The sequence below is a fragment of the Hyperoodon ampullatus genome (assembly GCF_949752795.1).
Source record: "Hyperoodon ampullatus genome assembly, chromosome: 2".
Lineage (NCBI taxonomy): Eukaryota > Metazoa > Chordata > Mammalia > Artiodactyla > Ziphiidae > Hyperoodon > Hyperoodon ampullatus.
In genome coordinates this window covers 75,701,063-75,718,697 of record NC_136915.1, presented here as the reverse complement: position 1 = coordinate 75,718,697, position 17,635 = coordinate 75,701,063, and the positions used below count along the sequence as shown (strand labels likewise).

Genomic DNA, 17,635 nt, shown 5'->3' with positions numbered 1-17,635 from the left:
AAGCAATATTTAATGTCTTTGCAGCTTTAGGCTGGGCTTATTTTTTTTTTTTAAACCTAACTTTGATGAGGGAAACTGTTGGATTCTTGTCCTGTTTATTTTTGCCATAGATTTAGAATGTGTTTTCCATACGCTTCTCTACTCTTGCTTCCAGTTATTCTGACTGTGCTGACTGTGTCATCGTGGAAACAATGCCTGATCTGACCTCAGACAACTCACCAACCCTGGCCTGGACCATTCTCAGGGGCTGTCCTTGAGAGAGAGGATGATTGCTGTATATTCAGTAACCATTGCATTTTAAAATCTCTCAAAGGAAAGAATAAGAAAGAAAAAACCATCACCAGCTAACAGTCTCGTATTTGGCTATGAAGGACAAGTGTTATTTGATACTGCTTTTAGTTCTGGAGAAGATCAGGTTTTTTAGTATAAGTTTTCTCTTTTCCTTTAGTGTTAAAGGACAAAGTTGAAAGAGTATTCTATACACCTATGGAAATTAAACTGCATACCAAATGCATATTCGATCCCACAAGGATTGTTTTATTAGTACTTGCACAGCCTTGTGAAAAGTGCATGATGTGCTGTGCCCCTCCTAGGCACATTCAGTCTCACAGAAAATGTTAGCATTTTTTTCCTCCACATAAACTTCACTGTGAATATTGTTCTTGTCTGCCTATCCCAGAAAATTGTTGCATTTTTACTGTTAGCCTGTCTCATGTTTTCTAGACTACTTTAAAAAAATCCCCTTTAACATTGTAAATCAGTGAAAGTTTTATATGAAGGCAACCTACTAGAGAAATTCAAGAAAAAGTTTTGTAAATTTAAACTTCCATGTTAGAGTACATTATTGAGCAAAAGATTCTTCTGTTATTTGGTTATTGGTCATTATAAATGTGAATCAGGGTACAGAACTCTTTGTACTGTCATATACAGAACAGAACATAGACATTTGAAAGGAACAAAGCACAGCACAAAACAATGACTATTACCGCCCAGTGAGAAATGAGCCAGGATCTTTGCCATAAACAAATGATTTTTTGAAAGTGAAAAACATAATACCTATTGTGAATTAATTTACTAATTTAGAATTGTTAGATTTGGTGCCTAGAAACTATAATTCATATCTTAGTATGTGTGATATTCACAACTGTCAACGATCTGACTTCAACTATCCTTAAGTCTCATACTCCTCCCCTCTTCCCCAACCCCAGTTCCCTCAAACATGCAGGTGAAATTTTTCGTAGAGCCTTGCTATTTAAAGAGTGGTGAGTGGACCAGCAGTACCGGCAACATCTTCTAGTTAGAAATGCAAGCCCTCAAGTCCCATTCCAGACCCAGTGAATCAGAGTCCGTTTCAATACCATCCCCTGGCGTTTCATGTGCACATTCAAATCTGAGATACTTGGAGCTGCCTTTTACAACTATTTCTCCCTCTATAGTGTTTTATAAGAACTTACCTATGGTTTATTTTTTAAATGATACTTTTATGTCTATCAATAATATATGCATCACTAGTTACAGTTATTTATGTACACGTATCTCTTCTCTACTTTGTGAAACTAGTTGTAGATTATTACAGATGTGAAACTGTTTACAGAAACTGCTCCAAATTAGGAGAGCTACTGAAGTGTAGCAGTGGTTAGTCATGTCTTAGCAGTGTAGTGGTGTGGTGAGAATAAAGGTTTAGGAGACTGAAAGATTGAATAAAAATCTAGGACCTACTACATATTCTATGGGTGACCTCAGGGAAGTAACTTAAACCTCTCTGAACCCATGTCCTCATTTTGATAGGGAGATGACAGTACACAGAACACTGAGCATTCAGTGAGATAACGTATAAATCAACCTTGGTACCTAGTGGGGCTCAGGGTTTCTTCTGGCCCCTTTGAAGCACAGGGCCCTTGTACATGGTAGATGTTCTTAATAAATGCAACGTTAACAATGGATTTTCCTTTTAACTACCCACTGGTAAGTTATTCAGTAGAATTGCCCTGCCTTTAGAAAACACTTATAACGAGAAGTTTGCTGATACAAAAAGATGTTATCCCAGTTTACAGTCCCCTTCTAAAGGGACTGTGGTCCCTAATGGAGTCCTAGTATTTTGAAGTTAAGGGATGTCCCTTTATAGTGGCTTTTCTTTGAATTAAAAAGGCTTAAAAATTCTTTAGCATAAAAATTGTATATATAGATACTATATATATATAATCATATAAGTATATATATATACTTATATGTATAAATATAATATTTCTTATACTTCCTCCAACACTCTCCAATGAAGTCACAGTTTGCCTCTTTACACCAGAGTCCACATCCTTCCCAAAAGAACAGCGCTGTAACATTTCCTCTCCTTTTCTTCTAAAAAGGAGCCATGCCAACTTTGCACCCACCTGCAGGGACTGTGACTACACAAATGGGAACTTCCAAGTCTGTCTCTACCCAGTGGGCACCTCTGATGAAACGGACTCTTAAATAAGGCATTTGCCTAATAGCCTACTGGAAGTGACTTTCAAAAGGGGGCGTAAAGAAAAAAAAAATGTTGAGACTTCCCAGGTGGTCCAGTGGGTAAGACTCTGCGCTCCCAATGCAGGGGGCCAGGGTTTGATTGTTGGTAGGGGAACTAGATCCCGCATGCATGCAACTAAGTCCACATGCCGCAACTAAAAAGATCCTGCATGTGGCAATGAAGACCCAGCACAGCCAAAATAAATAAATTAATTTAAAAAATAAATCTTAAAAAAAAAAAAAGAAAAAAATGTTGCCTGCCATTTCAGTTTTACAAGGATCAAGCCATTAGCCACTACAGTCGCCCATGGACAGTGCCCCCTGAGGGGAATTCAGGATGAAGAAAAATAGGGAGCATTCTGGGCTTTGTATACACCTAGATAGTTAAGATGCATATCTAAGGGAAAATTTCAGTGACCCCAGATTCTTTTCATACATAGAAAAGCACTAAAATCATTAACTTGAGATGTCTGTTCTTTGTGATTAGTAGTAATCTTTGGATGTTCCAGGACGTGTTTTTGTTTTGTTTTGTTTTTTCCCACAGCAAAAAAATTCAGGCATATCCTGGCTCCTCCCTTACGTCGCATCAGCTCCTCGGAGCTATCTGATGGACTGTTTGCAGGGCTATAGTCCTCAGTAAGGTCCTTAAATAAAACTTAACTCACAACTTTTGAGTCGTGTGTTTGTCTTTCAGTGGACAGGGGAGTCAGTTATGTATGCTTTTATATACCTTATGTATTTCCAACTGCTTCTACCTGGAGATGCATATTAAAATAATTACCTGGCAGAATATTCTTTGCCCTTGTTAAACCCAGAGACCTTTTAAACATTTGCTGATTCAAACAGCCTGGAACTCAGCGGACTTTGCTGCTGCTGCTGCCACCAGTAGGAATAGGCCTCCCTGGAAAAGAGGCTATTGGCTGGTCGGAGCTTCCAAGTCAACATCACCCACAGCTGAAAGTGGCATTTGGGTAAGTGACCGCGACCCTCATCTCTAAGATTCATGTCCCGTTTCCGACAGGCGTCTTCCTTTGAAGCTCCGGGAGGGAAGAGCAGCTGTGGCTGCAGACCAGCACGTGGGCTTACCGATCCCAAGGCTCGGGTTTTGCAGGTCTGCGTCCCTTTGTGCCCGCCCCGGCCACGTGGACACTCACTCCCCGCGCAGGAGGCCCGCCCCACCTTCCCCGCGCGAGCTAACAGCGATTCGTTTCTCTTTCCCTGGTGCGCCCGTAGCACTTTTAACATCTCCGAAGCATGACCCTTGTCACAGAGTTTTGTGATCGTGCACTTCAGAATAAAAACACGTCAAAATGAACGACCTTTTCATTTAACGTGAAGTCCTGGAGGGAAAGGATCTGGTCTTCCTTATCTCGGTGCCCACAGTACTCAGCCCTGGGCTTGGCATTCAGTGAATATGGCCTGTGTCTTGAACGCATCAAAATACAAATGACTTTTAAAATGGGCAAAGGAATGGATGTAGGAAACAAGAAAAGAATGCCGAAATCAAGGAAAGAATGTAGAGTCAGGGGCCCCACAGGGCAGGGAGTGCACAGCCCGGCCGCCCGGGGGCGGTGTGGAGGGCGCACCGGCAGCCCAGCGTTCCACTGCGTGGGCCCCTTTTGAAGGCGCTTCTCCCCGGCCCTACCGCCCGGCCGCCACCCAGGAGGCCTCCTTCCCCCGTCGCTCCGGGCAGCACCATGGCTCGTGGCGTGGAGGCGCTGGACCTGCAGGTGTGGAGCAGAGCCTCAGGTCCGTCCCGGGGGCCTCAGTGCAGGTCAGTACCCCAGGGGCGATCGCCGTGGGGCCCCCCTCTATCGCACGGCCGTTCCTCGGGCGCCCACCGCCACCCCCTCACCGGGCTGCTTTCCTCCACGGGTCTCCTGACGCGCGCACCTCTGCTCTATCTCCCACCGCCCGCCACCTTCCACCTGCCTCCCGGGGCTCAGAGAGGCCAGCTCGCTGACTCGAGGAAAAAGTGCCCCAGGGCACCAAGTTGAGACGCTCTCCGCAGGCTCCTCAGCCCGGGCGGGAGGCGACTGGGGGGAGGTGGGGACTCGGGAAGGGGCGGGAACGCCTGGCCACGAGCCCCTTACCCGCCGGCGCGCACCGACCCGCCGGGCAGCCCGCCGCCAACGCCGCCCGAGGGGGACCAGCCGCCCCCGCGACTCGTCGCGTCTGCCAGAGGGCCGGGGTCTGCGCGCCCCGGGCGGCTGGTAGGAAGGGTAAGAGAGAGGCGCTAAGAGGAGGGGCGCCCGCCTAGGAGGGATCCGACTTCAGGGGAGGCGTTCCCGGCAAGGCTGAAACGCGTGCAGTGAACGGTTTCTCCTGCTCCGAATCCCGAGAGCCGTGGAAAGTTTTGAAGGCGCAGGCCTGGCCCGGCAGCCCCGTCCTTTTCCCCAGGCCAGGAAGCAGAGGAAAGACCAGGTGATTTCAGGTTAACTGTCAGATGAGGCGCCTGAGCTGTGTCTTTTTGGGTATTGGACTCTGGAGAAACCCTCATCAAGTGGATGGCTTTCCTGTTCTAGACTAGAGCTTTCTTGCTGCCTTGCTTATAGTAACTGCTTGCAGTTAGTTAAATCAGGCTGGGCTTTGCCTTCCGGAACAAACAGGCCTTTTCCTCAGGTGGGAGGGTGATAGCGTGTTTAACCCCAATTCCTCTGCCTTTATGAAAAGGCGTACAGTTCAGCCCGGTGGCGCTGCCAGTGGGCCCCAACTTCTTGGTCAAAGCTCCAACCACCCAGCCGTGCAGCTGAGCCGGGGGCGGGTCGTGCGTACAAACAGGCCTTCGCTCCCCTCTTAAAGCTCGCAAAACAAGTACAGTGGTGGGTGGTTAAACTTTCTTAAAATAGCGTGGAGACTTTCCTGCACAGCGCTCTCGATATTAAGTACAAATGAACTTAACGCTAGCAAGGAAAGCCAGAATTCAAGAGGAGGATTTATTTGATCTCTGGTCACTGTCCAGATAAGTATTTCACTAATTCCAAGCAACTGTGGTATATGTTTTTTAGTCTTTTGACAGACCAGTTTTGAATTAGAAGACAAAACTTTGGTGCAGCTTTTTTGGACAACTGGATACCTGTGAATGTCACATCAAAATGACTGGGTATCGTGTAATTTATAAACCATCTCTCTTAATGCTGTTTATTTTTAATAGAGCAGAAGGGTAGAAGTTATACACTGCTTCCATCTACCGTAGCCCTAAAATCACTGTCCTAAAAGGTAGGGAGCAAATTGACCCTGGATTTATTTACTATCTTTTGCTTGGACTGATAAACAGGCTTGTGCTTATGGTAGGTATGGTGTGTATAAACTTTTTTTTTTTTTTAACTTGAATTTAAGTTTTTCTTAGCACATTTCCTCAGGACTTAAATGGTTTTATCATGTCCAGTGAGTATCTTCAGAAGCTACCATTCTTAGAGTAGAGGAAACACACTTGGGTGTGCACAAAAGTAGGTTTTGAACGGTTTCTAATTTGAAATATACATATGTCCGGTTGTACAGTACCAGTGGGAGACAGGATTTTGTTTCATCACACACTGAGAATGGAGTAAGTCCGTAAGAAAGAGGTAGGAGAGGGATGTTAGGATGCAAATTCTGATATGTAATGTTGCGGGAATCACCTATATGGTTCTCCCAGACGTGGGATGTGGACTTCACACTTCAGGACCCGCTCACCATCTCTGTGATGCACTAACCCCACAGCACAAGTTTGGGGGAATCTGGTAGCTTCTTCCTATTGAGTCAGCATTCTCGAGATTTTAGCTCATCTTCCTCTAAATACTTTAAGATGAGTTAAACTCCCATTACTGTGAACTCTCCCTTCTTCTTTAGCAAACCTTCTGTAAAGCAGGTTCTGTGGCTTGGATCCTTTAAAAACAGGCACATTTCCCACACGTCTCCTGACGATTTCCATGCAGAGGCCATAGTAATAGTGCCAATCGTATTTAGTCTCCTGCACATAAAAACGGGTAAATCCTGATGAAGTGTTTGAGGGGGCCATGTTCTTTTCTCCCAAGGAGGAGCATATAAAAAGTGTTGTTTTTAACAATAAAATAATGCATATAAAATGTCTTAATGAAGCAAGTAGGAAGAGGAGGGAGACAAATTTTGTACAGAATGGCAGAGAATACAGAACTGAAAGCCAGGGATGATTGTATATGGCAGCTAATCACTTTGGCTAGGTCTCAGTGAAGTGAAACCCAGAATAAGACAATTTTTGAAACTTAATGAAAAAACAGGTGCCTTTCTGTGGCTACAAGTTTTTACTTTTTTTTTTTTTTTTTTTTTGCGGTACGCGGGCCTCTCACTGCTGTGGCCTCTCCCGTTGTGGAGCACAGGCTCCAGATGCGCAGGCTCAGTGGCCATGGCTCACGGGCCTAGCCACTCCATGGCATATGGGATCTTCCTGGACCGGGGCACGAACCCGTGTCCCCTGCATCGGCAGGCGGACTCTCAACCACTGCGCCACCAGGGAAGCCCGGCTACAATTTTTAAAGTGACCAAAATAGTGGCCAAAGAAAGCCTTTTTGGCTACAAAAATTAAATGTGGAATCTTCTCTGAGGCTGGGCTGTTCTCTCTAGCTGAGGCCTGGAGTCCAAGCCCCACCTGTCAGTTCCCAAGAATGAGATCACCCTTCAGTGAGCTCTTACATCATGTGTTCTGGGCTTCATAGAGAAAAGTAATCTTATTTCCAGATCTCATTTTCTTTATCAAACTGCAGTATTCTTTTCAGTATCAAATGCGTAAAGCCATGTTTTGGTTTGTTTACATATTTGTTTGCTTTGGCAATCTTCTGGGGTTTTTCCTTCCCATTTTCCTCAGCCTAACTCTAGCTGAGCTTTCTATTCTGTTTTGAGCTTGGACCCCATTTTCTCTTCCCTGGTGTGAGGAGAGAGCTTTCAGTGTATGTTGCCCATAGATATTTCTCTCCCTTCAGTTGGGGGGACTGCTTCCTTTGAACCTCCTTTGAAGGTTGTATTTTGTTATCTCCCCTTGAATACATCTAGTGTTTTCAGCTTAAAAAATCCTGTCAGGCTAGAATTGGTGACTAGTGAGGCTAAAGATTCTGGAAAATTGTCCTTGGTATAATTCCAGAAGACCCACAATTTAAGGGGTGAGCTTTAAAAAAATCCTGTCACCTATAGCAACTAGAGGGAATTGCTAGAGATAGTGTGCATCTAGGGGTTCCCCAACTGGCAGTGAGGTGGGCTTGTCCGAAGATAAGGTAAACTCATCCAATGGTTTGAGGAAAAATGATTAATTATAACTTTAGTTATAATTTTATAACTTTTTTTATGTTCCAATAAAACTTTGTTAACAAAAGCAGTCTACTGGCTACATTTGGCTCTTGGTTCATAGGCTTTATACCTTCTTTTAATTTTACTTTTCCTTAGGGAGAGTCATCAGCATTATTGAAAAATTGAGCACTTATTGAAATTGAGCACTTACTGAAAATGTTAGAGAAAGCAAAATGGAAGGAATGCCATAATTCCAGTCATCTTCTCCAGATTTAACTGCATTTGGAATCCTGTGTTGCTTAGAAATGGAGTTTTGCTTTACTTTCCTCTCTTTCCTTTCAGAGAGCTGATGCTTCAGGATATGTTTTCATAGGAGGTATGGCTTGTTCAGAACGAGCAGTTTTAAGATGTCAAGTCCTAGTTCTGCTTTCCTGCTGGCCTGAGGCAGCAAAGTGGTGATGAGAGATGATTTTATAGGAACTTGGTGGCACAGTTGTCTTTAGGGAAATTCCTGAAAGTTGTAGCATGCTCATCTTTTACGGGTGGCTCTACAGGAAAATGAAAAGCCTCTACAGTCTTTTTTCTGGGTATTTCTCAGAATTAGAATGACCATGTCATTTATGTTCTGAGAGCTGTGCTGAGAAGGTAACTAAGGTTTCTTTCTTTGACCTTTTTTTTTCTTCTTTTTAACTTCCTTTAATTGGGGCCCAACTACCCAGGGCCTGAGCTATCTGAACATTTTTTTTCTCTCTCTCGTGAGATTAGCAAATCATGAGAAAATCAGTTCATTGTAGGAACTGGAGTGAAAAGAAAAAACAAAGAAAAAACCCATGTGGGAGTTTGAGATTGGGCTAAAATCTTCCATCCACCAGATTGCCCTGGGACATTCACCCTACATGATCATTGCTGTAGAAACACCAAATTTTAGTCTCTGGTTTTACTTCCCCTGATTCTGCACTTCCCATCCACCACACACAAACTAAGGACAGGGAAATATTTGATTACCTGATATGTATTATTAGACTCTGTGAAATAGCTTATTTTAACTCATAATGATAATTCAAGAATTCATGTTAATTATCCAAAATCAAGAAAATATGGAAAACTTGAAGAAGAAAATTAAGATTACGATACTACTTCACAGAGATTACCAAAAATTTTTTTCTGGATTATGTAATTCTAGACTTTTAAAATATCTACATATAGAAATCAATGTTCACATTTTTGGAAAAATGAGATCTCAATGTGTTTATTTTGTAACTTTGAAAAAATTTTACAATATGTCATAGACATGTTTGAGTCAACACAGAGTTACAAATAGGTTTGCAATGAACATTTTTGTAACCATCCTTTTGACTGGTTATTTAAACACTTGTAAGATAAATCCATAGAGGTTTGATTCCTAGATCACAGATATTCTTCTGATCTCATTCTCTTCTACTGCCAAGTGCCCTTCAAAATATTTACATTTCCCTTCAATAGAGGTGGGTTTTTTTTTTTTTTGCGTTATTGATAAATAAAATTTAAGATAGGTAGATTTTCACCATTCTGACTGTTAGTAAATTTGTTGTTAAATGTTCATTGGCCTGTTCGGGTCCTTTATATATAACAGGATAAATATTGAGTTGACTTTCTCTTATTAATAATTTGGAACTCCCTACAGGTAATGGATAGTAAACTTTTGCCTGTTTAAATATATTGTAGACATTTTTTCCCAGTCTGTCTTTTAACTTTTTTTTTCATTAAAGCTGTTTTAATTCTTTTTTACATCTTTATTGGAGTATAATTGCTTTACAATGGTGTGTTATCTTCTGCTTTACAACAAAGTGAATCAGTTATACATAAACATGTGTTCGTTCCCATATCTCTTCCCTCTTGCTTCTCCCTCCCTCCCACGCTCCATATCCCACCCCTCCAGGCAGTCACAAAGCACCGAGCTGATCTCCCTGTGCTATGTGGCTGCTTCCTACAAGCTATCTACCTTATGTTTGGTAGTGTATATATGTCCATGCCACTCTCTCACTTTGTCACAGCTTATCCTTCCCCCTCCCCATATCCTCAAGTCCATGCTCTAGTACGTCTGTGTCTTTATTCCTGTCTTACCCCTAGGTTCTTCATGACATTTTTTTTCTTAAATTCCATATATATGTGTTAGCATACGGTATTTGTCTTTCTCTTTCTGACTTACTTCACTCTGTATGACAGACTCTAGGTCTATCCACCTCATTACAAAGAGCTCAATTTCGTTTCTTTTTATGGCTGAGTAATATTCCATTGTATATATGTGCCACATCTTCTTTATCTATTCATCCGATGATGGACACTTAGGTTGTTTCCATCTCTGGGCTATTGTAAATAGAGCTGCAATGAAAATTTTGGTACATGACTCTTTTTGAATTATGGTTTTCTCAGGGTATATGCCCAGTAGTGGTATTGCTGGGTCATATGGTTGTTCTATTTGTAGTTTTTTAAGGAACCTCCATACCATTCTCCATAGTGGCTGTACCAATTCACATTCCCACCAGCAGTGCAAGAGTGTTCCCTTTTCTCCACACCCTCTCCAGCATTTACTGCTTCTAGATTTTTTGATGATGGCCATTCTGAATGGTGTGAGATGATATCTCATTGTAGTTTTGATTTGCACTTCTCTAATGATTAATGATGTTGAGCATTCTTTCATGTGTTTGTTGGCATTTTGTTTATCTTCTTTGGAGAAATGTCTATTTAGGTCTTCTGCCCATTTTTGGATTGGGTTGTTTGTTTTTTTGATATTGAGCTGCATGAGCTGCTTATAAATTTTGGCGATTAATCCTTTGTCAGTTGCTTCATTTGCAAATATTTTATCCCATTCTGAGGGTTGTCTTTTGGTCTTGTTTATGGTTTCCTTTGCTGTGCAAAAGCTTTGAAGTTTCATTAGGTCCCATTTGTTTATTTTTGTTTTTATTTCCATTTCTTAGGAGGTGGGTCAAAAAGGATCATGTTGTGATTTATGTCATAGAGTGTTCTGCCTATGTTTTCCTCTAAGAGTTTGATAGTGTCTGGCCTTACATTTAGGTCTTTGATCCATTTTAAGCTTATTTTTGTGTATGGTGTTAGGGAGTGATCTAATCTCATACTTTTACATGTACCTGTCCAGTTTTCCCAGCACCACTTATTGAAGAGGCTGTCCTTTCTCCACTGTACATTCCTGTCTCCTTTATCAAAGATAAGGTGACCATATGTGCGTGGGTTTATCTCTGGGCTTTCTATCCTGTTCCATTGATCTCTGTTTCTGTTTTTGTGCCAGTAACATACTGTCTTGATTACTGTAGCTTTGTAGTATAGTCTGAAGTCAGGGAGCCTGATTCCTCCAGCTACGTTTTTTGTTCTCAAGATTGCTTTGGCTATTCAGGGTCTTTTGTGTTTCCATACAAATTGTGAAATTTTTTGTTCTAGTTCTGTGAAAAATGCCAGTGGTAGTTTCATAGGGATTGCACTGAATCTGTAGATTGCTTTGGGTAGTATAGTCATTTTCATAATATTGATTCTTCCAATCCAGGAGCATGGTATATCTCTCCATCTATTTGTATCATCTTTAATTTCTTTCATCAGTGTCTTATAATTTTCTGCATACAGGTCTTTTGTCTCCTTAGGTAGGTTTATTCCTAGATATTTTATTCTTTTTGTTGCAATCGTAAATGGGAGTGTTTTCTTAATTTCACTTTCAGATTTTTCATCATTAGTGTACAGGAATGCCAGAGATTTCTGTGCATTAATTTTGTATCCTGCTACTTTACCAAATTCACTGATTAGCTCCAGTAGTTTTCTGGTAGCATCTTTAGGATTCTCTGTATATAGTATCATGTCATCTGCAAACAGTGACAGCTTTACTTCTTCTTTTCTGATTTGGATTCCTTTTATTTCCTTTTCTTCTCTGATTGGTGTGGCTAAAACTTCCAAAACTATGTTGAATAAGAGTGGTGAGAGTGGGCAACCTTGTCTTGTTCCTGATCTTAGTGGAAATGCTTTCAGTTTTTCACCATTGAGGACGATGTTGGCTGTGGGTTTGTCATATATGGCCTTTATTATGTTGAGGAAAGTTCCCTCTATGCCTATTTTCTGCAGGGTTTTTATCATAAATGGGTGTTGAATTTTTTTGAAAGCTTTCTCTGCATCTCTTGAGATGATCATATGGTTTTTCTCTTTCAATTTGTTAATATGGTGTATCACGTTGATTGATTTGCATATATTGAAGAACCCTTGCATTCCTGGAATAAACCCCACTTGATCATGGTGTATGATCCTTTTAATGTGCTGTTGGATTCTGTTTGCTAGTATTTTGTTGAGGATTTTTGCATCTACGTTCATCAGTGATATTGGCCTGTAGTTTTCTTTCTTTGTGACATCCTTGTCTGGTTTTAGTATCAAGGTGATGGTGGCCTCGTAGAATGAGTTTGGGAGTGTTCCTCCCTCTGCTATATTTTGGAAGAGTTTGAGAAGGATAGGTGTTAGCTCTTCTCTAAATGTTTGATAGAATTCGCCTGTGAAGCCATCTGGTCCTGGGCTTTTGTTTGTTGGAAGATTTTTAATCACAGTTTCAATTTCAGTGCTTGTGATTGGTCTGTTCATATTTTCTGTTTCTTCCTCGTTCAGTCTTGGCAGGTTTTACATTTCTAAGAATTTGTCCATTTCTTCCAGGTCATCCATTTTATTGGCATAGAGTTGCTTGTAGTAATCTCTCATGATCTTTTGTATTTCTGCAGTGTCACTTACTTCTCCTTTTTCATTTCTAATTCTATTTATTTGAGTCTTCTTCCTTTTTTTCTTGATGAGTCTGGCTAATGGTTTATCAGTTTTGTTTATCTTCTCAAAGAATCAGCTTTTAGTTTTATTGATCTTTGCTATCGTTTCCTTCATTTCTTTTTCATTTATTTCTGATCTGATTTTTATGATTTCTTTCCTTCTGCTAACTTTGGGGTTTTTTTTGTTCTTCTTTCTCTAATTGCTTTAGGTACAAGATTAGGTTGTTTATTCGAGATGTCTCCTGTTTCTTAAGGTAGGATTGTATTGCTATAAACTTCCCTCTTAGAACTGCTTTTGCTCCTCTCCATAGGTTTTTGGTCGTCGTTTCTCCATTGTCATTTGTTTCTAGGTATTTTTTGATTTCCTCTTTGATTTCTTCAGTGATCACTTCGTTATTAAGTAGTGTATTGTGTAGCCTCCATGTGTTTGTATTTTTTACAGATTTTTTCCTGTAATTGATATCTAGTTTCATAGCGTTGTGGTTGGAAAAGATACTTGATACAATTTCAAATTTCTTAAATTTACCAAGGCTTGATTTGTGACCCAAGATATGATCTATCCTGGAGAATGTTTGTCTTTTGACTTTTTGAAGTCTTAATTTTGGTTAAGATCTGTTAGTTATTTTCATTGGCTTCTGAATTTTCTCGTGCTTAGAAAGCCATGTTAAATTATATTTTTAAAAATTCTAAATGTTATGCGTCTATCAATTTTATTTTTTAAATGTGTCTAAGTTTTATTTTTGCATTTGTTTTCAAGGTGGGTTCTAACTTTCTCTCTCCCCAGTGGATTGCAAGTTTTCATAACAATTCATTGAATAATTCATTCTTTGGAAAGACTTAAGGAATATTAATTGAAACAAAATAGGGTGTTTATCGGCAAACCAAGCAACTAGATTACCTAAAACCCTCTAATGTATCTTGGCTAAGCAATACTTTTCAGTATATTTTTAACGTAATTTTTCATATCAATTATTTTAGATTTTCTATTGTTTTGTTGTTTTTATTATATTTGTTGTTTTATTATTATAATTTGATCTTAATGGGTACTGGCTAAGGAAAAGTTCACATAGTTAGGGTTGCCATCTTTTTCACTGACTCATTTCTTTTTTCCAAAAAATTATTCACTGAACACCTATTATGTGTTAGGTAGTCTGCTTTATGCTGGAGATATAGTCATACGCGAGACCAGGCCTTCATGGAGTTCCCTTGTAGGGAAGACCGGCAAAAATTGCAGTCTCAGTTATGAAGGAAATTGATGAGAGAGGCTGTGGGAAAGCCCTCTTTTAATAGAGTGATCAAGGAGCCCGCTCTAAGGAGGTGCCACTTGAGCTGAGACGTGAAGGTGAGAAGGATCCAGACATGCAGAGCTGGGGGAGTAGCAGTGGGGTAGATGAAACATTAAGTGCACATGCTTAGAGCCAGGAAGGAGGTGTAGTGGGGTAGTAAGGAAGGGGAAGAGAGGGTATGGGAAGGAATGGACAGGAAACTTTCAGGCCATGGTAAGAGGATTGGATTTTAGTCTAAGAGCAGGGGGAAGCTATACGGGGTAGGGAAGTGATGTCTGTCTTAACACGTTTAGAATTAACCCCTCTGGCTACTATGTGGAGAATTGGGAAACTGTTGCAGTTGTCTGGTGAGAGTTGATGCTGCTGCTGGGACCAAGGAGGCTGCAGTGTAGAGAGAAGGGGACCACTCCATGTAGTGTTTTGGAGGAAGACTTGATCGAGTGGGTGTGAGGGTTGAGGAAAAGGGGAAATCAAAGCATGACTCTGGAGCAAAAGTTCCTCTACTTTGCTGCACATTAGAATCGCCTGGAAAACTTATCAAAATCTCAATGCTCAGCTTATACCTAGGCATCAATTAAATCAGAATGTCTAGGCGTTGGAAGCCAGACACTGAAACCTTTAAAAAATTCCCAGGAGACGACTATGAAGCCAATGTGGAGAACCATTGACAGAGTGAGGGATTGCAGCTGAAACATATAGATGAGAGTGTGTGATCAGGCGTTGAGCAGATGTGCGGAGAAGAGGGTGGAAGGTTGGTATGAGAAACCTATTAGTCATGTGGGTGGAGTTTCAAGGAAGAGGTCGGATAAGGGAGTCTGTTCAAGAGAGAGATTTGCCAGAGGTGCAAATGTGAAAGTCCACATCCTGTGGATAGTATTTAAAGCCACAGGACTCCATGAACTCTTCTAGAAGGGAGGATAGAGGATAGAAGTGCCCTAGACAGTCCTGAGGCACTCTGGCATCTGGAAGTCAGATGGAAGAGGAGCCAGTAAAGGAGAGCCAGAGAAGCCCAGTGAGGTAGGAAGCAAACTAGGGGAGTGGGATATCCTAGAAGTGGAGAGATGAGGTTGTTCCAGGGACGTGGTGGGTAGCTGGATCAAGTGCTGCCAAGCCACCAAGCCGAGACCTGAGAAATGGCCGCTGGAATCTGCAGCCGGCGATGGTTCCCTCTGAGCGGGTTTAGAACGGAAACCCAGTGTTTGCTGTAGAGAACCTGAAGCACAAAAGTACCTCGAGGAAGGTAAATGCTGGATTCATTCCATCATGGCTTTACTTGCTTTTTCCTTTTCCTTTCAGTAACATTTAGAAGTCTCCTGAATTTACAGACTAGGATGCTGTGGTCTGCCAAAGTATCACACTGTTTTAAATAAGAGAAATTATGTTGGAAACATTAGTTTATTTGAATGTAACATTTTTTTCCCTTCATTCGTGACCATTTTACAGGCCATTGCCCTTTAAGAAATATTAATTCAGAGATCAGAAGGAACACTGGACAAGGATTCTTATTGGATTCTTGGGTCCAATTCTTATTCTAAATTGGATCCTTATGGTTGGGGGCAAGTCGCAACCTCAGGGCACCTTAGTTGCCTCATTTGTAAAATGAGGAGATAGGAACAAGTAATCTCTAAGGTAAGGATTTCAAACTGGATGCACGTTAAAATCACCTGGGGAGCTTTTTAAATACCCCCATGCCCAGGCTGCACCCACACCAATCAGGCCAGAATCTCTGAGGGGAGAAGCAGGGCTTCAGCACTTTTGAGGTGCCCCCAGTGACTTGGTGTGCAATCAGGAGTGAAAACAATGATCTGAGTTCTTGTCTAGCTCTAATACTTTGAGTTATTCTGTCCTGGGTATAAATACATTCCTGCCTTAGACAAAATCAGAAAAAAGGGAGGAATGAATAGATACTAGGTGGCAGCTAGCAGTGTCTGTCATGGGAGGTCTCAAAATTTACCTTCCAGACTTCCTCTCACAGGAAGGGATTGAAGGATACTCTCCACAAAAATGAGGGAGTAAAGAAAGAGGTGGAAATGGGATCCAGGAAATGCTTCTACTTCTAGTGCTGCTACGTCAATACATGATACCTATATGGGCCTGATAGGAGAATGCAGAATCCAATTTAGGAAGGAGGTGAAGGGAATTCTCAAACTGATGGCCTTGAATAAGGATTAGAAAGCAACCCATGTAGTTGGAACAGGAGGATGAGGGCTCCAGGAATGATGTCTCTGGGAGAAGGGAATTGACAGGATGCCCAGCTTGGTTGACTGTACTGAAAGGAGGTGGCAGATTCAGCTGGAGTTTGGTGATAAAGTCCTGGTTGGTATATGGAAAACTAAGCAAATGGAGAAAAAGGCAATTAACTCCAGAAAAAAATTTTTATAAGAGAGAATATAAAATCATAGTGTATTGGGGGCTTCCCTGGTGGCTCAGTGGTTAAGAATCCGCCTGCCAATGCAGGAGACATGGGTTCCAGCCCTGGTCCGGGAAGATCCCACATGCCGCAGAGCAACTAAGCCCATGCGCCACAACTACTGAGCCTGTGCTCTAGAGACCGTGAGCCACAACTACTGACCCCACGTGCCACGACTGCTGAAGCCTGTGTGCCTAGAGCCCATGTTCCGCAACAAGGGAGACCACCGTAGTGAGAGGCCCGTGCACAGCAACGAAGACCCAGTACAGCCAAAAATAAATAAATAAAATGAATTTATTAAAAAATATATATATAAATAAAAATAAAACCATAGTTGTACTGATAGCTCAACTCTGAAGAGTATTTGCATATTCACTTCATAAGTTCTGAATGTTAATTTATCTGAATGTTTATTTATTATCAAATTTTTATTAAAACTTTGTTGGGACAATGAGTGGGGAGGTAAAATGTGTGTGTTGGCTGAGGGGGGGGCAGCTCTAAGAGCTACATCCCTATTTTCCATAGGAGGATATAAATTGATAATATACTAAAGAGGAAAAAATAGTGAAATGATATTATTTAGAAATGTTAAATAACATCAACAAAGCAGATAAAAGTGGTTGCCCCTTAAGGGGCAGAAATCAGAAGAGGGGTTCATTATAGTCCATTTAAAATGAAGTACACACTTAAGTTTGGGGGGGAGATGACAGTGGGACCAGGTCATGCAGAGCTACACAGATGTCAGTTCTGAGAAGGCAGCCTGGTGGTACTCTTCACTGTGATGAGGATGCAAGAAGAAGGACAGATGTGGGAACTGGTTCACCCTGCTTCCCCTGCCCCATCCTCTGTGACTAGGAAGTGCTAGTTGTGGATTAGAAAAAACATTCTACTTCTAGTGCTGCTACATCAGTACATGATACCTATACAGGCCTGATAGGAGAAGGGTTACCTATCAAGATTATTTTCCATTTATTTGTTGGAGCTGGGGGAACAGACATCAATTTCTCTCTAGCTAAGGAGTGTATAATATCAGCTGGGATAACAAAAGAGAAACCACATCTCAGGTGTAGCTGCAGTTCTGAAACACTAGAGAAGTAGTCCCAAATATTTTTGATAACTTATCCCCAGCAGTTAAAAGAACATCTACTCTCTCTGAATGGATATTTATTTTCATACTGTATGTAAAAACCATATATGCTATAAAACAGGTAAAATGAACATTCTAAGGGCTGAGATAGATGAGGATGTTAAGGAAAAATTCTAAATGCAGTGACTTCATAATATCATTATGACTTCACAGTATCATTACCTAATATCTTAGGTGCAATATATACACTTAGGGCAAGGTTCAACAATAGTAGATTTAGTCAATACTGTAAGTACTTTTGTGATAAATCTGGGTTTTTTTTCCCAACTTC

General features: G+C 41.3%; 1 protein-coding gene across 2 annotated transcripts in view; it reads left to right on the top strand.

The window, feature by feature from the left end:
* Positions 1-4,199: 4,199 nt before the first annotated feature.
* The window catches only part of MCOLN2 (mucolipin TRP cation channel 2), a gene marked incomplete at both ends in the record, with an annotated part of 63,804 nt that continues 50,368 nt past the window's right edge, over positions 4,200-17,635 (top strand). For both annotated transcript variants that reach the window (XM_079697487.1, XM_079697486.1), the window contains one exon: positions 4,200-4,276. In XM_079697487.1, coding sequence (XP_079553613.1) covers positions 4,200-4,276 — 77 coding nt within the window. The remainder of the gene's footprint in view (positions 4,277-17,635) is intronic.